Source organism: Anabrus simplex, chromosome 6 (genome assembly GCF_040414725.1).
Source record: "Anabrus simplex isolate iqAnaSimp1 chromosome 6, ASM4041472v1, whole genome shotgun sequence".
Taxonomy (NCBI): Eukaryota; Metazoa; Arthropoda; class Insecta; order Orthoptera; family Tettigoniidae; genus Anabrus; species Anabrus simplex.
In genome coordinates, this window is record NC_090270.1 from 9398770 (window position 1) to 9422392 (window position 23623).

At 38.1% G+C, this 23623-nt stretch overlaps 1 protein-coding gene across 1 annotated transcript in view; it reads right to left on the minus strand.

Annotated features, from left to right (window-relative positions):
• Positions 1-23623, minus strand: part of gw (trinucleotide repeat containing adaptor protein gawky) — a 475910-nt gene that overhangs the window by 116398 nt on the left and 335889 nt on the right. Inside the window, exon 18 of the mRNA XM_067149652.2 lies at positions 22767-22958. Within this exon, the coding sequence (XP_067005753.2) occupies positions 22767-22958 (192 nt within the window). The remainder of the gene's footprint in view (positions 1-22766; positions 22959-23623) is intronic.

Genomic DNA, 23623 nt, shown 5'->3' on the forward strand with positions numbered 1-23623 from the left:
AAAAAAAAAAAACCCTGTCCAACACGAGAAGGGCCGGGCATCGATGGAGGGACCCTGCTACATTACCCCAAACCGTTCGTATCCAATCTTGTACGAATGACGTGTCCATCCACCTTTTTTCTTGAATACGAACGTGGATCACTCGCGGAAATTTTGCTTTAGGCATTGTTTTTCGTTTTAGAACAATGTAAGCTGCAAGCTTTCTGCCATCAGCTGTTACAGCAAGCATTGCAGTACATCGTTTTTTTGCTTCCAGTAGCGCGTGCGATAACACTGTACGTTCCTTTCTTATCAATTGTTCGACTTAATGGTATATGGAAACTGATTGGCGTCTGACCTGCGGTTCCTATAAGGGAGATAAAATATTCCTTCACTTTACGCTTCTCAATCACAAAGCGCTGAAAATGGTTGAAATCATTCGTCACTTTTTGGCATAATGTTGTTCTTCGTCGAAGAGAAAGTCCATTTCTCTTCATAAAATTAATTCAGCCTCGGCTAACTTTCAAATACGAGACAATGATTCCATGTGCCGCGGCTATTTCTCATTCTTTAAAATGCAGCATTTTGTGAGAAACGGCTTATCCAACATTGCGTAACAAAATCATATAGTTAAGCAGATAATCCTCTACTTGCGGAAACTTGCCGCTTTTTGGTCCGCGAAATGCTTTGCGAGACTTGTTGGCCGCTTGAAGTGCACTTCTGTTACCGCGGTAGCGCATGTTTCATTTGCACACTGAAAAATTGCTGCCCGCTGCTCTATTCACTATGTTCTGGCGTAACTGATCACCGCAAGTTTGTATGATGCAGTATTAATCGAGTACTGTGGACTGAAACAATTTTGAGATCACATTATGTCCTGTACGCGAAACACTCGTAAAACTAGTGCAGTGGGATTTCCTGCCCGTTTTCGCAATAGGAAGCCTGCTACCTGAGTAGTTGGCATCTTTATTTCGAAACGCATCCGGAGCTGAGTGATGGATCTTCAAAGTTGTGGGTGCGTCGAATTCCACTTTGGACCCAAAAATATTGGGATGTGTAAATTATTCAAGGGCGTCGATTACGGTTCGCGGGAAAATACGGTAGTTTCCTTCAATAGCCGGTAAAATGTACAGAAATTTATAGGCATCTCTGAGCACTTGGAGATAACGTTTGTCATATTTTTTGGCCATAACGAGAAAAGAAAACACCAGAAACGGTCATAGAAATGCAAGAAAAAACACGTGGCCTACAACTCCGACGAAACTACGCGCACAGAAACGATGTTAACAGCGCGCGAACAACACAATAACAAACTCATTCTTTCGTCCCGATTAACTGAGTCGTTAGCGCGCGCTAGCCTCTTGCTTGCAGGACGATTGTCGCCCCGAATCCCCAGCTGTATAAAGCCGTTGCCTACGAGATATACAAGGCCGGGAAGTGGACCGATAGAAAAGCGGGTCGCAAGTAGTTTTACGAACGTCCGCTAGAGGTCTCGACATCTTGCTATGCTGCTCGCGCGAAATACATTCAATTAATAGTACATGTTGGTTTCTAAAGACGTAAAAATCTACAAATGATGAATTTAGGACCACCTAAATGTGATTTCGAGTGATTGGATGTAAAGTAAGGCACATTTAAGTGGTATTCGGAATTATTTTAGGCGAAGTCAAGTGCGATAATTAATAAAAGTAATACATTAAAAATGACTTACCATGATCACTGCTCGTATCACTCACATTTTTAAGATCTTCCAACTTGTCCTGAAGTTCTTTTCCAAGTCATGAGCATCTGTAATTGTATGAGCTTCATTGTCGAGTCTTGGTTTTAAAAGTTTTGTAATGAGACTTGCAGTCAGTACTCTTTGATCACACTCGTCACATTTGAATGCCTCAATGAACTTTGGAACAACAAAAACGTGAAGTTTTTTTAACTAAATTCGTATTTCCCAGATAACGTAATGAGTGACGCATATTCAACATATTTTGCAGGAAGTAAACAAATTCTTTTGAAGGGTAGCGTAATGCTCCACGATCTTTCATGAGGCACATCAATGGACTGTCAGTAGTGGCCGAGGATATCTGCCCCAATCATGATTCACAGTTGGAATTTTCTTCCGCAACTCGAACGAGATAACCACATATCATGGCCAAGGAAGACAACTCCAGAGTGACAGGTTTTTTCTGAAAAGGCACGGTGTCATTCTTAATATCAATAGCATCTAAGATAATATAAAACTACCGGGCGAGTTGGCCGTGCAGTTAGGAGCGCGCAGCTTTGAGCGTGCATCCGGGAGATAGTGGGTTCGAATCCTACTGTCGGCAGCCCTGAAAATGGTTTTCCGTGGTTTTCTATTTTCACACCAGGCAAATGCAGGGGCTGTACCTTAATTAAGGCCACGGCCGATTCCTCCACACTTCTAGCCCTTTCCTATCCCATCGTCGCCATAAGACTTATCTGTGTCGGTGCGACGTAAAACCAATAGCAAAAAACGTCCATATATTTTAGGCCTATTAAAAATAGTACATCTGAAAGAAAATAGAATAATCGCGAATTGAATAGTTAGCTTACCTTCGAGCGTCTCATCAAGTAGGCCTATTTCCAGAACTGTTGCTGATCAGGATTACGATTGTAGTGTACTCTGGGCTTGATAGCCATTTCGTCTATGATAAGGGATCCTAACGTTTCCTCCACGCATGTCAAATTCATGGCTTCGTAATGGAGGTTTTCTTCAATGAGGTGGTGGTGATGGTGATTATTATTTTAAGGGGAAGTACAACTGGGCAACCGTCCTCTATATAACACTAATCTGAGGGAAAAATGAACAGATCCGACACTTAAAAAGGTGAAGATATCCGCCAAAGGAAGACAAAGACCACGTGAAAATGAAAGAATCCCTAGGCCTAGGGAACCTAATACCGTGGGGTCGAAAAAACAAGAGTTGACCAAGAGGAGTCGGATAGGACAGATGAAAGTGAGGAGCCTAGCACAAGTAAGTGGAAGCAATGCCAGTATTCAGCTAAGGGTCCCGTGGTCGCTAACCCACGCTCCAAAGTTCAGAGCCCCTGGGGCCCTTTTTAGTCGCCTCTTACGATAGGCTGTGGACAGCGTGGGTGTTATTCTACCGCCCCCACCACAAGGGGATCTTTAATGAGGAGTGTTATTCTAGTTTCTTTGATTTGAAAAGCCAACATATGCCTAATTCGTGTCTTTTGATGCGGTAGTCGGAAGCAGTGAAGTGATCTTATGAATCAGTAACCAATAATCTGAAGTCTCAATATTTAAAATGCAGATTACAGACTCTGGATGACGTCCCAGGCGACCAAAGCGAACCTAATTTGCCCCCCTTACCCTCGCCCGGATGTAGCAATTATCCACTTCTCCTTTAAACTGGATCGGCTGGAAATGATTGAAAACTCAAATTGTTCTTCTTCTTCTTCTTTTTTTACGAATTGGACTTACAGTACGATATACCACATTTTATAGAGTATATGAAATTTACTTCGAGTTCATTTGAACACTAACAGTAAGTGAAATCTATAAGTAAACGTATTAAAAACACTTTTCTCCATATGTTAATACACTACTGCATATGAAAACTATAGCACGATGTCGAGACATCTGGCGGCGGTACTACGAACCTGGTTGGGGACGGTTTTTATGCTCAGAACTAACGCACACTTCCCGGCCTTGCATATCTCGTAGGCAACGATAAAGCGCACACGCTGCTGTGGTGAGCGGGAAACACGATACACGAAGGCGACGGACGAAACACTCACGAAATAAAGCATCAAATACGCTTGAAAATTAGGTTTCGTAAATTACACAAGCACATAAGAATTTATCCTTTATTCTAGGGGAAGAGTATTGGCCGTACTAGAGATTATATTAGTCAAAAATATGAAGAAGTAAAAATAAATCGGAAGACGAGTTAAAAACCGGAAAGTTTCCGGGTAAATCGGAAGGGTTGGCAGGTATGGGATATGGAACACCCGCCGAATGGACCCTTAATCGAACCAAATTGACTATCAGTTGCTTTGGATAGGTTGCAAAATATTATGGGAAAGCATGGTGTTCACTACAAGTTAATAGCATCATTCACAATTGAAATAAAATTCCACTATGTATTTGTCATTCATGACACCCTTAAGTGATAAGGTAATCCCGATGCTAAATGTGCATCACCCAAACAGCTGTTCGGAAGGAACCAACAACATGATCCGCGAGGATCTTAAGTTGCGTCGTTCTGAAGGAACAAAGAATAAATATACGTGACGAACAATTCTCCAACTAAAACACAATCTCAGCCTGTGCAATGAAGTTTTTAGGGAAGCAATGATAACTCCCAACACACATCTACCATTTAGTGGATGTATTCAAAATAATAATCATCACTACCGCATTAGAAACTCTCAAATCGCCTACCACCAATTCCAAATATTTATATCAATGACATATCCAGTGAAACGAAATTCAATACAACACCAACCATGTATTCGAAATGCTCTTTTATCCTTGAGGTCGCATTATCTTAATATTCATACGGGCTTTACCTAACTAGTCACCTGACTTTTACTACCAAGATTTTTAACCTTTTATTAGAGTCGTTTTTCACTTGGGATCTTACCAGAAATCTACGGTGCTTCACACAGTAGTCTTCTCAAATTTCGGATTGGTAGCGGAATACTCTACAGCCTGTCACAATACAGTCTGTTTCACAAATACTTCCTCGGCAAACATAGCCTGTCTCAAACTCATTCTCCTCGCCTTATCCCAGCGGTATCACTTAAAATCCAGGCTTCATTTCATCTTCAATATCCCTATCCCTCTCATCTCCACATATATAAATTCTTCGCTCTCAATCCATTTTTCTTATATTTCCAAGACCCTTTTCCTTTTTCAATCCTCTAGTGAAAACAACAGCCATTATAAAATACACCTCTTTATTTTACTATTACTACGACTTTCGGGCCTCGAGAATCCAAGAACACACCGCGATTTTCCGTATCATTGATATACACGATGTCCCAAAATTTTTACTTCCCATGAATAAATATAACTCTATCGAATTTCACTGAAATATTCTAAGTGCCTGTGAACCTTGTAAAATATACAGGTTAAATGCACTTTTAACATAGACAAATTTCTTTATCCCGTGGTAGACATTATTATTATTATTATTATTATTATTATTATTATTATCATCGACAAACTTTTTGAATTCAACTGATATTTGAAATTAAGATATTCGCTACGACTATTTTACAATTATAGCTTTCCTAAATTTACTTGCTTTGGACAATATCTCATAGAACATTAACACCAGATTTAAACGACGCATTTTTACAGTTTCTTGACGTGAAATTTACAAACTAAAATTTTCACACGCTGACCAAAATTATAACACTTTTCGCCTGACAATTACAAATATCAACCCGACAATCATCTTGAAAAATATGTTGGGACAGAACAAAAAAATCTAACTACAATATAATACAAATATAGACAGACCTGCAAAATGGCGCCATCCTCAGTATTCTGGCTACATTGTCGCCAGATGACCTCGTGCCTTTAGCCGTACATTTGCACAAATAACATCATCATTTCCAACATATCACTCTTACAAACACTGCCTTTTTCACACGATATTAAATTACAACACAAATCACGCACATTCCTCGTTATAATGTGTACCACGAACCTCCCTCGTTCTGCAGTCAACTGCTACTGTCTGCTTTCGTCCCAGAGTTGTCTCTCTCTGTCTCCCACAAACACACCAGGTGTTCAACAGATAACAAAATCAGAACTTCTCTGACAAGCTTCCCAATTCTCTTACCACTTTCAAACGCACATAAGGTGATACAGTAACATTTGCTGTGTACTTTAACAGACGCTTATACTTTCACAGTTTGTCGGCAAAAGTCCAGAAATTTTCAGTCACTTTCCTTTTTAACCGAATATGTGGACCTCAGCCACTAACATGTATTAAGTTGTTTGTAGATCAATCTGGTACAAATTTCTGCTGACGACGGGCGTAAGCTACCGCCGCTTCAAAAACCAGATCGACACTGAAAAATATGCAATGGGGGGTTCCTCTTATAGTCTTACGAGGGACGCTCCACACACTACTAAGCTTGATTGCGTAATCTACTAATTTCGTGTCCAATAGACCGATTTTTATGAGACTTGTCCCAGAATTCCAGACAGACTTGTAATTATTATAGATGTTAATCTCATAATTTTACCACACTCATAACAGGTGAAATAAATTATCTCTGCCCGAACGTTTCGCGCGTTTTCTCCATCCATTGACCTTGGCACGTGGAGCTAGTTCACTGATCTGACGCTGACTTGTACTTAGGCTTAACTGCATTTATAATTTACCCTGGGGGATCTGTCTTCACGTAGGGTTTAAGAATAATTTAGATGATTTATTTCTTTATTTACTGTATTGCCAAAATCCCTCGTTACGCAGAATTCCGTGAATTTAAAGAATTATCGGGCACTCGAAGTCCACCGAGGTGTCACGGTATTTCACGAGCTTGCCGCGGGTGAGATCCTTCCCACGCGACATCGAGGCTCTTAGGAGCGCAACATGGCTGCCCTCAAAAATAAAAGTAGCTTGTTGATTTGAAATAAATATTGAGAAAATAAAAAATATTTTTCTCATCGTGGAATTATGGGTTCAATATATTATATGGTACATTGTCTGTTTGTGTACACGTTCAGTTTTCTAGGTTATGCACACGCCCACCTGCATCTCCGTCTTCATTTTCTTCAATGACGTCATCTCATTCTTCGGAATTACTAACGCTATCGTCACTCGAATATAATTCAGTATCACTTACATCGGGAAAGCCGTCACTGACATCGCTTTCCTCCAAAAAACGTAATATTCGAGCTTCACCCGACTTTGCCATGACGTTGACTTTACCTTCACTAAAGCTTTACGCGGCAATTTACTCGATCGTATTGAGACTCTTTCCGGATCAAAATTAGATGGATGGCTTTTCCGGCGTTTGCTCTATTAACCAGCGTTTCGTCTTAGGTCTGACACTAGACTCTTCAGAGTGGGATGTGTCAGACCCTACCCACTGACGCTGGGGTGTATGCAGGTGAACTTATCAGAAGCTTATTTATGAAGCACAGTCTGATAACTGCATACGGGAGATAAAACTCCACAATGGAATTAATGCCATTTGGATTTGCTAGGCGGGCATTAATTCCATTGTGGAGTTTTATCTCCCGTATGCAGTTATCAGACTGTGCTTCATAAATAAGCTTCTGATAAGTTCACCTGCATACACCCCAGCATCAGTGGGTAGGGTCTGACACATCCCACTCTGAAGAGTCTAGTGTCAGACCTAAGACGAAACACTGGTTAATAGAGCAAACGCCGGAAAAGCCATCCATCTAATTTTGATCTGATTTTTGATATGCTCTATTGGTGGAAAAGAATCTAATTCCCTTCATGGGAACTTAGAATTTCCATTTGAGACTCTTTGGCGGCGAAATACGTAGCTGAAGGGCAAAGATAGCTGAAATACGATTACCAACATCTCGAAGACATGTTGGGATTGCAAAGAAATATCGATATGTATCCTTGGAAACTTCAACAAAGCAATAAAGAGGGTGGACGGAAATTTCCGTCATTGCATTTATGGCAACCCGCGGAACCCCTCAGCGCCGACCTCTATACGTGGTATAGACCCCCTTTTCTTCCGTAGCCGCCGACCTCTACGTGGTATAGACCCATACATGGTTTCGCATTTACGGCTATAGCGCGGAGAGTTTTGGTGTTATGGATATGCATATTGTTTTGTTTTCAAGAAGACATTTTCGGGTTTATGTGTGTTCTAAATTAGAATTGAAAATCGTTAAAGTGTAGTTGCTTTTGCAAGGATAAGTATTTGTCAATTATGTCTGAGCACCAATCCCTGCTTTTTAAATAGTCCGTTTGCTTCATTCTTTCCCACAGAATAAAATAAAGAAATGATGATCTGAGAAGTTTGTCTTTTCGTGTGATGTTCTTTGCTCTAATTTTGTATTAGGAGTGAGGTTTATTTATTATATTTGTCTTTATTTCTCAGCTTGTAGTCTTTTCGTAACTCTCCGCGAGTGCTCTGTGTAGGCATCAGTTAGTGCTGCTTTCTGTCATACGACACGAGAAGCAGTTGTGCGTGGTATATATCTCGTTTGAAAGACGATGTATCGACCTTTTAATCTGAAATATGTATCGAGATGGTTTGATTTGTCATAAATGTTATTCCCCTCATTCAGTTTCGTCCTGCCGCTTTCGGTCCCGCTGCAGCTTCATCAGCTTGTGTGACGCACCGCGCTCAATGGCTAGCTCCTGCTGAGAGTAACGTGCTTGAAATATTGTATAATTCAAATGAAAGAGTAGTCGGAAGTAGTAGTGGCAGTATTAGCAGTAGTGATAATGAAATAGATGATGTAGCTGTGGCCGATGCAGTGGTAAATGATGAGAGTGACGATGAGGAGGAACCAGTACTTGGAAATTTCGTGTAGGAGACTATAGATAATTATACAGATCAAAGGGAAGTTTTCAACAGTGAATTATGATTCCTAGATTCTCCAATAATATTTAGACAAGTCACAGGGTCAAACATTGGACAGTTATCTTATCAGTTTCAGCTGATGGAAGGTTTGTTTACGTAGTACAAAATACGCTTCTCGGGCGGGAAACGAAATATTCAAGGCCGGCGCGCATCAGATATTACAGTTCCAAGGTTGCAGGAAATACGTTTTATCAGGAAATTAGCACCCAAGAGTGAGAAATCCAAACCTCAGAGACGTTGTATTGCGTGTTCAAAACACAGTGAAAAGAAGATATCGGTTTACTGCTGGCAGGAGTGTGCCTTGGGTCTCTGTCTCGAAGAGTGCTTCAAACTTTATCACACGGAACTAAATTACTAAGGAAATGTGAAACAATTATGTAATTATCTTCATTTACATAGTTCTACCCTAAGGAATTCCAAATTTCGTGAATATCGGGCTACTCTTATACTAGTAGTAACGCTTTAGGTGAATCAATGTATTTCAGTCGCGCGTAATTGAAATCTCATCCGGCCGCGGGGTAGGAAGCTCTTTAAACGGATGCGACGCTGAGGGGTTAAAGGATACATTAAAGGATAGATCCTACCCTACGCGCGTCAAATCAAAAGACCTGCACCTGGCGAGATGAAACTGTCCTGGGATTTCCCGGCACTAAAAGCCATATGCCATTTCATTTCATAATGAACAAATGTTCTCCATAGCAATCTGTCTACCTACTGCGTGCACGCACGCACGCACGCACGCACACACACACACACTTTAATTTTACAGTGTATTTACGTAAAGTTCTCATGGTCATATTTTTAGGATAATGATTATTATTTTCACTTAGTTGATATGGTAGATGATCTTCATTTAAAACATTACATTTCATGGTATTCTAACAAGGTATGTCAAGTGCCATGCGGTACCAGAAATCTACCATACAACTTTTATAAAAATGAATTTTAAATGTTCTCTAATATGTGAATATTTAACAAAAATTTTTAAAAAAATTGAAAACTCCCGCGTTCCTTTAAGACGACGACGTGCTGCTCTACAATGAATAGTTCATGGAAGCAGTTTCTACATGTTCTATCACCAACATGTAGGGTAGAAATTTTATTGATTTTAGGAGCCATTTGGAGACAATTCTGGCAAATTTTAATTTATTAATTCATAAAAATTACACTGCGCTTTGCACAATCGCGAGGGTGCATTAATGATTACCGAGCTCGATACCTGCAGTCGCTTAAGTGCGTCCAGTATAGTAGGTAGCATAGCTTCAGTAACACACAAGATATAGAGGTGCTCATGAATGTGGACAAAGTTCCTATTCTTGACGTCGCAGAAAATTGCTTCATTCACTTGGACCAGTTCTTTAATTCCAACTCGAACCTGAATGAAATCTCAGAAAAAAATTAACATTCTTTTTTATTTTTTTATTAAAGTCTTTAGGTATGTTGATCTTCCGAGTAGGTGGTCAATATTTAGTGCGATACACAATACCCTATCACGTTACAGACCCCCAGCACACTGTTCACAAGAACCACAACATGATCCTTTGCCCCTCCTCCCCTACACAGTCTCACCTCCTCACAAGGTTAACGTCTCAACATGTTGTTCCAAAGCTCATAAAATCCTTCCAGTTTGATCATTTGTACTGTAAGAAAAAATACTGAAGGACAACCTATTACCACTGACTGTCTCTTATAATTTCATATACATCAGTGTAAAAAATTGTAGACCAAGTGATTCCAATAAGTTCTTGACGTTTTGTTTGACACATGGCGTGTATGGGCGTTTTAATGACTTTTAACTTTGGAAGCGCGTCGGCGCCTTCTACCGACTTGGATTGGTGAGAGGACCATGTAAATGTGTCAGTGTGTCACTATGCCGCTTCTGATTTTTGTTGTTTAATTAACGCGGAATGTGAACAGGCATACAAAGACTTTTATGCTATGACTACATATCAGGGAACATTCTTTTCATCTTGGAATAGTGAGAGGCTATGTACATACTTCAATGTGTCACTGCGCCAGCTTTATTATGCCGTTGCTCTTTTGGTTTGATGATTTGACACAGGGTGGAATAGACGTATAAAGACTTTTAATGTACATATTTTAATGTGTAACTACACCGGTTTTAATTAACACGAGTGACAGGCCCCGAGAAATCTCGTACGCTCGCCAGCGGTAGGTGACGGGCCTCGAGAAATCTCGGTTTTATTCACAACATTGTTTTCGGTCTTCCTGTGACATCTCTTGACCATATATTGAACTATTTCGAACTTGCACATTGAGTAGAATAAATCGTAGATGTATATCTGCCACTTTTCTTTTATTCACGGCCTCTTTTATTCTTTGATTTAGTTTCGAAATGTCGACTTTCTTTCTGCCGGTTCAGTCAATGACAAGATGGAGTGCCCGCGGAATATGGTGTTGGCTGACGATAAGAATTATGTGCCGATGATCGTTAAATGGATATAGTGATAATGAATTAGTGGAAACTGAATGTGAGAGTGATAGTGGAAGCGATATTCAAGCCTCTACACGCCGTAATTTAATAATTTAATAAAGGGTGATAAAAGGAAACCAGAGAACTACAGACCAATCAGCCTGACCAGTATAGTTTGTAAAATTCTGGAGAGTTTAATATCGAAGTACATCAGAGGGATATGTGATGATAAAAATTGGTTCATGAGGAGCCAGTATGGATTTAGAAAGAAATTTTCTTGTGAGGCACAACTGGTGGGATTTCAGCAGGACATATCAGATCAATTGGATTCAGGAGGCCTGTTAGATTGCATAGCCATAGATCTTTTCAAAGCCTTTGATAGAGTGGAACATGGAATATTATTAAAGAAATTGGAGGGAATAGGATTGGACGTAAGGGTTACACGTTGGATAAAAGCATTTCTAAATTCAAGGGTTCAAAAAGTCAAAGTAGGAAATAATGTATCTCAGGAAGAGAAAGTTTGGAAGGGAATTGCACAGGGTAGTATAATCAGTCCGTTACTTTTCTTAATATACGCAAATGATTTAGGGAACAATATAACATCAAAAATAAGATTGTATGCAGTTGACATAATTGTTTATAGAGAAATAAACAACATTGAGGATTGTTCAGAATTACAAAGGGACCTTGAAAGTATCCAACAATGGGTTGAAGAAAATAATATGAAGGTTAATGGACGCAAATCAACTGTTACAACTTTTACAAACAGGAGCTTTAAAACTGAATTTGAATATACTTTGGATGAGGTAGTTATCCCAAAATATGGCAAGTGCAAATACTTAGGTGTGAGATTTGAAAGTAATTTGCACTAGAAGGGTCATATTGATGACATTGTTGGGAAAGCATACAGATCATTACATGTCATAATGAGGCTACTTAAAGGATGCAACAAAGAATTAAAAGAAAAAAGTTACTCGAGTATGGTTCTTCCATTATTGGAATATGCAAACAGTATTTGGGATCCTCACCAAGAACACCTAATAAAAGAAATAGATAGTGTGCAGAGGAAAGCAGCAAGATTTGTAACAGGGGATTTCAGGAGAAAGAGTAGTGTATCAGAAATGTTAAAGGAACTTGGGTGGGAAACTTTAAGTAAGAGAAGGGAGAAAACTAGACTTATAGGATTATATAGAGCCTATACAGGAGAAGAAGCATGGGGAGATATCCGTGAGAGGCTTCAGTTGGAAAATAATTATATCGGCAGGACTGACCACAAATATAAAATTAGAAGGAATTTTAGCAGAAGCGATTGGGGTAAATTTTCATTCATTGGGAAGGGTGTGAAGGAGTGGAACAGTTTACCAGGGGTAGTGTTTGATCCTTTTCCAAAATCTGTACAGATATTCAAGAAGACAATAAACAGCAACAGAGAAAATAAATGAAGTGTTAGAGGGCATTTGACCAGTGCAGGTTATTGTAAATAAAAAAAAATGTGTGTGAATAAATTAATTCCATCCCCTGGTCTAAGGAGTTTGGACAGCCAAAGTAGGGGACTGCCTGTAGGGGTGAAGTACAGTGGGGACTTCGAGGGCCCTGGGACCGCTACGGTAGGTGTGAAGGCCCTTCAGGAACTCTGAAAAGTGGTGGCAAAAGGGGCTCTGGTTAAGACGCAGCAGGTCGTTATGCTACTTAGGATCCGGAACGGGTAAAAAAAAAAAAAGTAAATAAATAAATGCAATGTAAATATTAATGTTATACCAGTTGTATAGTATCATTTGAAGTAATTCCACATACTGTATATCAGTTGACTATATTTGTAAGTAGTACAGGAGATATTATAAGTAGAATTTTGTAAACAATATAAATTTATTAAGGATGAGCTGTGTGTTTAATAGAAAACGTTGTTAGTGTAAATTGTATAATATTGTATTATAGGAAAAATTTTCTTCTCTTCTTAATTTAATATTTAGTGCTTGACAATAATGTATTTTAGTGTACCATTTGCCACCGAGGTAGACACCTCATTTGCAAATAAAGAGATTTTGATTTGATTTGAAATGTCGAAACCAGTCCAACATTAAATAAATTACGGAAATAAGAATGAAACTCATATCTTAGAATAGTAGTAGTAGGTCATTGAATGTCAAGGTGTAAGAAACTCTAAAAATATAAGTATCGTAACAAATATTCTGCACCTTCCAAATTCTGATAGTGGCACTTGCACATAGAAGTAATATGGCGACGAATACATTCATTTTTTCGGGTTTACTTTAGGATCTTCTTCATTTTTGAACGCGCATACTTGCTGGCTTCAGGCCACAAGAAATTCATAATTTCACCGTCAAAATACAAATGAAATATTTCGGTCGCGGCCTGTGTAGTGAACTGAGATTTTCCGACTCATCGGATACTCCTAGGAAACAGATTAGTAAAAGAGCATAATTTTTGCCCTGGGAGTCTCCACTATTCGACACCCCCACCAGGCCGAAATAAGACGAAGTGTGTTCGCGGATCACGGCTGTCTGCGGCTGGTCATTCCAGCTCTGGAACTTTGGACTGTTAGATCGGCAGCATAGTACTGTTCGTTAAAAGTGAGAAAATGTGTGGTTTTTCAATTGATCGAGTATTTCATATGAAAGCATTGCTTTTAATTGCACCATTTCTACTGACGTCATTGTAATGACCTATGTTCATTTCCGTTGGGAAAACTACCAAGACGGTCTTTCTGAGGATGAAAAAAGGCAGGTGGAGAGTGAGTGTCAGCCATTATAATGAAAACTCCCCAACCTGATTGTGACTGATGATAGGCAAGGGGGCCTACCATTACAATGAAAATTCCATAACCCAGTCTTCATATGAGAAAAGATGTTTGGTGACTTCCCCGTCGTGCTTCTAGGGTAACGTTAAGTGCTATGCAATTTAATACAACCTTGCCCACAACGTGTACACTACCTAACCTAGAATTCTGTATACAATGTAGAATTTCGTAGTGAGGCACGGGTACATCAGCTAGTTATAAGTTTCATTTCCGTATTGATTGGATGCACGTATACAGACAGGAAATGTGTTCCACCTAACAATACCTTATTTATTATTAACAGAATCACATCAGTACCGGGTTCGGCCTTCCATGGCCATCATCAGCTGGTATATTACAATACTGCAGCTATTAGATGTATGTCACAAAGATGTTCCGGATGTCTAATGGGGTTAAAAATAAAATATATTGTAGTAATGTTTTGTCGATGTGGGGTTAAAATAGTATCTATGATCAATGTGGCAGTGAAGGCTACAGTAAGCTAAAACTTATTAAGTGTACATTAAACATATTGAGCACATTAAACATATTAAAATTCATAAAGCATAGTATAGAACACTTGATAAGTTTAAACACACTAAAATATAAGGTATATGTATGTTAAAACACATGTTAAAATTTGAGATTTCGTGTTGTGTGGTGTTCCTTCTTCAAGCTTCCTTCTAGTTCTTGCACTTCTATGTCTATGTTAATTTAGTTGCATAAAGTGATCTTTGAGAATATTCTGTTTGGCTAATATATGTCATGTTAATTCGTGGTGAAAACCCTTGTCGTAAACATTTTTCAAGTACTGTTGTGATTCAACTGTTGATATACTTCAGTAAGTTTTATGGCAGATTGCCAAGTCTTGAGCTTTAAAAATTTGTTTAAAGGAGTTGTTGGTAGCGACCTCTCTCTCATCTGTATTTGTGTTGTGAATATTGCTGTTATCTGTAAAGATAAGCTAGTATAAGTACAGTGTGCATATGAAGGAATGCCTGAGGGTGTGTGGAGGTGAAATGGGTACTTACTGCTGTTGTTGTGGAGGTCGTGTATTGTTGTGTTTGAAAGCTTGCTGTGTACTACTACGAGTGTGTCTGGGACTTCTGTTAGCTGTGAAGAGGGGTATGGGTGGAGGGGTAGGAGGAGTGGCTATTCCAGGGGTAGGGGTGGGGATGGGGTTAGGCTGTGATTTGTCGGTCTTTTGAGGCGTGCTATTTTAAGTTTGTTTACTATTTTGAGATGGCTTTATCAAAGATGACGCTGGTTTTCTCTGTAATGTCGTTAATATTGTGATTGAAACTGGCGTATTGGTCCAGGGAGTTATAGAAATCTTCGGTTATGTTGAGCAGGGGGCCCTTAGAATTTATGTTTAATATCGTCATATCATTGTTGATGTCTGTGAAACTATGCTTGAATTCTTCTACATGCTGGCCTATTGATGAAAAATGGTTGTGTTTTACTGCGTTTATATGTTCATTGTAGCAGATGGCAAAGTTTCTGCCTGTGCGTCCAATATAACTTGTGTCACAGTTGCACTTGATATGGTAAACTCCTGATTGGTTATATTTATTGTTATTGTTGACTGTCCTGGTGTTGTGTATGGTGTTGCTGCTGTTGTGTGTGGTTTTGAATGCTATTTTCAGGTGGTGCTTCTTGAAAATATACACAACACCAGGACAGTCAACAATAACAATAAATATAAACAATCAGGAGGTTACCGTATCAAATGCAAATATTGTGACACAATTAATGAACGTCGGTTTTCGTGGCTCATTGTATTAACATAAAGAAATACATGAACTGGATTAAAGCCACTATATCCATATTGTACTGTTCCACTGACCCGATCACGAGAAAAATGAGGTATTACGATGTTTATATTTGCCATGCATGGTAATGAGCGTACAGAGATTATATATTTGAGCCATACATCTAAAAAAGATACGGATATATCGAGTTAAATAGGCCGTGATTTCATAATAATAAAAATACGGACACAAAGTCAAAGAAGCCATGTATATGTCGGTAAGGATGCTAATTTGGCGGATAAAATAAGCCTTGGTCACGAAGTTAGACACACAGGCATGTAGGATCCATGCGGCCGTGAAAAAAAAAAAAAAAAAAAAAAAAAAAGAGAGTAGAAAGTCTCTAAATTGTTAAGAAGAGCAAGTGAACAATAAAAAAATTTGACGCTGAACATCGAAGCAAGATTATCCAGGAAATAGAAGTCATCACGAGAAGAAGAAAGGAGTTATTTACGGAGCAAGAGCTGAAGATTCAATACATCGACGAATTTTAAAGATTACGCCGATATCCAACCCAATATCTTTATAACCAACTTAACTTTAATTCTTTTACTATATGTTAATTGTAATTTTAGTCTCTCCAAGGTTTTTTAATTTTATTTCATGTATATATAAATCAGATGCCTGTTTCTATTTTTAAGTTAAGATAATGGCTGATGATGCCTGAATTCAAGGCGAAACATGTACCATTTTAATTAATATGCCAAAGTAAACCAACTAATGTATGACATTTTGTATTGATTAGGTGGTAAATTCAATAAATTAACTTATTGATATTATTCCATTCAAGTATCATCAATACGGATCAAGAACGATATTTATCACATGTAATAATCCAACCCAATATCGAGACTGATAAGGAAAAGAAATTGAAAATATTTGATCAGGAGCCGAAGCACAAAACGAAAGTCGTCGCGAAACGTTAAATGAAATAATACGCTGAATATTTGAACGAAAAACTAAGAGCTAACTAGATTATTCATTTTTAAAGTCTGTTACGAAGAATTAACATTGAATCTCTGCTAGAATAACCTGCCACAGAACCATAATTTAGATACTGAATAGTATATTTTGAAGGCTATGTTCGTGATACTAATGACGATGCTGGAAATGTTTCTTTCACATGTGATCAACCACTACAACATGAGAGACTAAGTCGGACGTGGGGCTCAGCTGATTCTGGTAGCCCATATCTGTAGACCACTGCCTATCGATGACGCAGCAGATGCTTGGAGGCCAGCCAGCAGACCACAGATGACCACATCGAAGCCTAGCCCAGTCCAGTAAAATCAACAGTTGCAAGTTAAGTTCCAAGACTTATTTTATATTCACAGTATTTATGAATTTTAGATGTAGCACATAAATATTAGCGATAAAATTTCTGTGCGAGGGTTGTTACGAAGGTCTTCGTGACGAAACTCCAAATGGTAGTATCTTCGCAATGAGATTATTCTAGTTGATTTATAAACATGGAAGTAGGTAATCTTCAAATATGTAAATCAATGCCATGACGTAGGAATGATTAAAGTTAATTATGGTGAGATTTGAGATGCTGTTTCCAACGATTATCAAAGTAAAATGACATACTTAATATAATATAATCCAGCTGCACTGCAGAAAGAAGATAATTGTTTTCTGAATTACTTAGACTTGGTTACCGCTAAACTACAACTACATGTGAGTAAATATGAACTTATTTTGCTTATTCATGTGTTTCCTTTTTCAGAATAATGTGATCATGTATATTACGAGTGAAATTTAACCCAAAAGTGCACCGTTGTAGTTTGTTAATGAAATGTTGACATGATTTGCCGCGTAGGTGGAAGTTATGTAGGGAAGTAAGGATTTGAACGGCATGTTGATGAGATTATATGTATAAATATTCATTGAGATATATTTATGGTTATGAATGACGCGATATTATAACGTTTAATATTGGAATATGGAGAGATAGATATACATATGAATTATTGGTAGTAAATACGATTAATGTTACTTGACGTGTGCAGCATGATTTTTAAATAGCAATATGAGATATGTTGTGTTAATCATACATTTATACAATGAAATGCGTCACAGAATTCGTAGATTGGTAGCCGTATACAGTCTTCAGATTAAAATCCCCAAATGAGGAATAAATAAGGGTAAACTTTATATCTTCTTGGAGAATTTCCAACGTTGTAATGAGAGTTGTTTGATGTTTGGTCTCAAAGCCATATTTTGATGGATAAAAGCGACTTCTCAATTTAAATCTCTGCCATAATTAAATAGTATCACCAAATATATTCCTGAGAATTTTATGGTATTTAATCGAACATAGATGCAATCACGAATCACGATAGATGTAATTCCTGATAGAATAATGACAATAACTGATCATTAGACGATACCTACATTTAATTTTAGGATGTAATATGGTTATATTTATCAAATGACATGGTGAAAAGGATCAATATTTTTATTTTAACGATCGAAATATATTCAATGTAGCCAATTAGAGCTATTATATTTGGAGCTTCACTTGCACCGCTGACGTTACAATTTCGGAAAATAAGCATTTTTCAATTAACAAAAGCCGAGGGACATTAATTAAGCACATTTACTTTACATTTCCTAAGGCTTTGATTTGTATTAACAAATGTTAATTTATTTGCTAATTAACTTGTTATCATTTCAACTAATGTGATAATTTCAATGAATATCTGACAAGATCTTTATCAAATGTGACTGATATCTACGTCTTATGAAGTTATGAGAATTTTTCTTTGCTTTTATGTTGCGGATAACACAATTATTTGACAAGAAGACTAATTGAGTCAAATCATAAACAATTTTGGTTTATATATTTTTTTTTAAAAGAGAAAAGAAAGAGGATTGATGTCAATGAGTGTTATATATTTTTTTATGATTCATGAATCATGAATAAAAGTGGGGATTCATATAATTAAGATAGCACTTTTGGAATTAATTTACGTAATTATAGCAGATAAGTTTATCTTGAGATACCTAAAAAAAAAATATATATATTTTTTTCTTCTTCTTTTGAATGTATGGATGTGGATGATGACTTAGCATCGGTTCCTATGGATGAATGATATTGGTGGTAAATTATGCAAAGGAAATGCGGGTTCCCAGTTGACCTCACGTTAAAAAATAATCTTTACAGATGCATGTTAATTATTCCTGAGAGGTGTCGTGTGGCAATTTGGAGAGTATTTCGACGGGAAATGTAAAACGTGGAATGGAGATAGCTGCGTTATTTGAAACTTATTTTGGCACAGCGAGTTATTTATTGACTGATTAGCAGAAGCAAGAATAGCTACCGACACTTAGCATCGTTTTATTAAATGCATTGATCCATTCAATTGATCCCAAAAGATGATAATCGGAGGAGGGAAAAATAGCCGGAGCATTTGATAGGTCGCCCACGATGGTGCAAGAAAACGATTCCACGCAGGATGGTGCAATATATATATATATATTTATTTATTTATTTAATAATAAAGCCAAGCTTTCAGTCAAATTGCATTGGTCTTCATCAGGGCATGTGAAGTTTTGCCTCTGACAGTGAGCAAAGAAATTCTCCGAAGGAACGTGGAAGTCATGCCCACACTATTCACAGCCTACCCCACTAACTGGACTCAAGGATCGTGGCGCTGTGCTGTGGTGGTTGGGAGGTAAGTTACCGATTCACCGCCCTGTATCGACAGTTTGAGTGCGTCCCGCTGTGCCATGGTGGTGTTGTGCAAGTATTTCTGCAGTACAGGTCTCCATGTATTTGATAACTTGAAGCCGTCTTCCCTGTTGATGTTACTTCGGCGCAGCTCTATCTCTGTGGCTTCCCTCACAAGACAAGCATAGAAGTCTTTTACAGGCGCGATGACCTTCGCCTCTCAATTATACCTGCCACGTAAGGAAAGAAGGCTTTTTTCTTTTTGCTGTAGTCCTCGTTGGTACTCTTTTAAGTTAGGCTCCTTGATATTCACAGCTCCTGTTATGTCTCCTGATGAATAGCCGTTTTTCTTCATGGATGTTGTCAGTTCTCTCAAAGCACTCAAGCGGTTATCATCGCCTGCAACATTATTCACCCTAGTATATAACGTTCGAAGGAAATTTTGTTTATGATTTGACTCAATTAGTCTTCTTGTCAAATAATTGTGTTATCCGCAACATAAAAGCAAAGAAAAATTCTCATAACTTCATAAGACGTAGATATGAGTTATTTGATAAAGATCTTGTCAGCTTTGTGGGAGGGGTGGTGATGTGAAGACTTATGAAGGTATATTTCAGAATGTGTAGGTTTCTTGTACATTGCATGGCCTATTGTACCATCATTCTTCTTGTATACTAACACATCAAGAAAAGGTAATTTACCTTCATTTTCTACTTCCATTGTGAACTTGATCTTACTGTTAATGGCTGAAAGCTTGGCTTTATTATTAAATCAATATATACCGTATTTACGCGAATAATACCCGCACATTTTAAAAAAAATTTGAGGCACGAAATTGGAATGTGGTTATTGCATCAAAGTTGGCATTTCTTTTTTTTTTTTCAAAATAAGCCTACCTAAAGTTAGGGTGCGGGGATTATTCGCGTAAATATGGTATATAGTGGCTTTAATCCAGTTCATTTATTTCTTTATGTTAACTGTGACAAATTATATTGGACGCACAGGCAGAAACTTATCCGCTACAACAAACATATAAACGCAGTAAAACACAACCATTTTTCATCAATAGGCCAGCATGTAGAAGAATTCAAGCATAGTTTCACAGACATCAACAATGATATGACGATATTAAATTCTAAGGGCCCCCTGCTCAACATAACCGAAGATTTCTGTAACTCCCTGGACCAATACGCCAATTCCAATCACAATATTAACGACATTACAGAGAAAACCAGCATCAATTTTGATAAAGCCATCTCAAAATAGTAAACAAACTTAAAATAGCACGTCTCAAAAGACCGACGAATCACAGCCCAACCCCACCCCCACCCCTACCCCTAGAATAGCCACGCCTCCTACCCCTCCACCCATAAACCTCTCCACAGTGAACAGAAGTCCCAGACACACTCGCAGTTGTACACAGCAAGCTTTCGAACAACACTACACGACCTCCACAACAACAGCAGTAGGTACCCATTTCTGCTCCACACAACCCCCCAGGCATTACTCCATACGCACACTGTACTTATACTAGCTTATCTTTACAGATAACAGCAATATTCACAACACAAATACAGATGAGAGAGAGGTTGCTACCAACAACTCCTTTAAACAAATTTTTAAAGCTCAAGACTTGGCAATCTGCCATAAAACTTACTGAAGTATATCAACAGTTGAATCACAACAGTACTTGAAAAATGTTTACGACAAGGGTTTTCACCACGAATTAACATGACATATATTAGCCAAACAGAATATTCTCAAAGATCACTTTATGCAACTAAATTAACATAGACATAGAAGCGCAAGAACTAGAAAGAAGCTTGAAGAAGGAACTTCACACAACATGAACTAAGTGTTTTAACATACATATACCTTATATTTTAGTGTGTTTAAACTTATCAAGTGTTCTATACTATGCTTTATGTATTTTAAGATGTTTAATGTACACTTAATAAGTTTTAGCTTACTGTAGCCTTCACTGCCACATTGATCATAGATACTATTTTAACCCCACATCGACAAAACATTACTACAATATATTTTATTTTTAACCCTATTAGAGATCTGGATACTCTAATCATGATAACATCTTTGTGACACATGTCTAATGGCTGCAATATTGTAATATACCAGCTGATGATGGCCATGGAAGGTCAAAACCAATACTGATGTGAATCTGTTAATAATAACTAAAGTATTGATAGATGGAACACATTTCTTGTCTGTATACATAATGACAATATTGTTTGGTGCCTACGAATTTATTATATGAGAAACCCTTTTCGTCAACTGTCGGCATCGCCAGGGCTTGCGGATTCTGTTTTTCCACACACTGCCTGTTGTGTGATATTACGGCGTTCCTTAAAAGGTTGAATACAAAAGAATTCCGATTTCATTCAACTTGGCAATCATGAAGCGCACTGTAGACCCACCGAAGTGAGTGTAAGTGCGGAAAACTACCCCTCCACGTTCCGGAACACGCGTTCTATTATGACGGGGATAAATTTTGAGTTGAAATGACTCTGTTACATACTGTACTATAGTTTTAAAATGTAAAGGCAGTTTCGAATTAAAAGTCTGAATTTCGGTAATGGGGCCGACATTGTACTTCGAATTACGAATTACCGTATTTCGAATTAAACAATTTAAATAACACGTAAAAATGTATCTCATGTTTCCGGGAACGAGAGCTTCTTCCAATTAGGAGGGATTTTGAATTAACCGATTTCGAATTATCAAGGTTCTACTGTAAATTTGGATTTTGTGAGCATTTAGGAGCCAATCAGGGTGAATTTAAATCTCAGAAAGCACCAATATTAAATGAGAAACTTGATACTTATCAGGTGGAGATGAATGCTAATCAGGAACTGTTAACATCTACTCAAAGTGAACTTGAAGCCAAATTATTGAGGAACCACGAAATTTTACTAAGGAATCAGGAGAAACTTAATTCTCTAAAAGACATTCATAATCAAAATGTTTCTCAAATAGGATGTTGGCATACAGTTAACAGTTAAGATAGCAGCAGTGCAGATCGAGCTCAAAACTAGCTGTTCATCTTTAAAAATGAATGTAGAGGAAACTACAACCACACGAGTAGCAAGTGTGGCACAAGAGTTTGATGAAAGACTAATTAATATGAAAAAAAGTCTTGTGGAAACTATGGAGAAGAATTGGTATTCAAGAGCTAGATTCACAATTAAGAGAGACTAAATCAACTACAGCAGCAGGCTGGCAGGCAAATTTAAAGGATTGTGCCAGGATATTATCCAAATAGAGAAGGGACTTCGCTATGAAGTAAGTATTAATCAGAAGGCAATATTAGGTAGATATTATCGACACCACTCTTGAATAAAATAAAGATAGGATTGAAAAGACAATCATGAGTTGATCGCGAATTACTTAAGAAGCGTGCAGATATGAAAACCCTTGAGAAGGATACCTCAAGAATCTTAACAGCTTCTATCATTGAAAAGAACACTAAACGAGAACTTACCTGTAGGTTTGTGATCTGTTGCTTTGTCTTGGTGATCTGGACAGAGATGTGCAGCACAGTGTTAGAATTTCCCTTGTGGGGTTGTACTTGCACCACAGCTTGCTGCTGCATCAGCTGTTGGAGCACCTTGATCTGCTGCAGCAGCTGGTTCAACAGGAGGAGAGTTTGTGGAGCCAGAGGCTGATTCAGGATCTGAGAAAGATATTATTATTCATTTAGATCAATGGTTCCACACCCACACACTTTCAACTTTGTGTTCAGTACATAGAGACAACAAAATACTGCCACAAAAAATTTTGCAGCAATGTTCAGACACACGTGGGGAGAGGAAGTCTGCTGTCACATGCACGAAATTGCGAAGGAGACAAAGGGGAAAGAGAGCTTGCAGACAATATTGCAGTGAGGGGAGCAGAGAGGTGCATGAAAATCAGAATGGAAAACAGTATAACAATTGTGTTGACTAGATGAGAAAGGGACAAACTCTGGGGAGCACCACGTTCTGATGCAGGATGTGGAACTGGATAAGGAGATCAGTAAAAGAATTCAACAGGGAGAAGTGTAAATAGGCGATACATAAGATGTACAGACCTGGACAATGACAGGAGAATAGACTGAAGGCAAATGAAATAAAACTTTTAAGCGCAGTTGAACTGTAGCAATAATATCACTTTAATGTCTTTTGGTAATTGTCCCAGCGACGTAGAAATGTGTGTCAATGTTCCTTTCACTTTCAAGTTCTGTATCATGAAGAGTTCTACTCTCTTAATATGTTGTATTGGTGTGATATAACACTTTTAAACTGAGTGGTGTGTCTGGACTGCTTGGTTCACGATGGGAACTGACAGTAACCTCCCTCC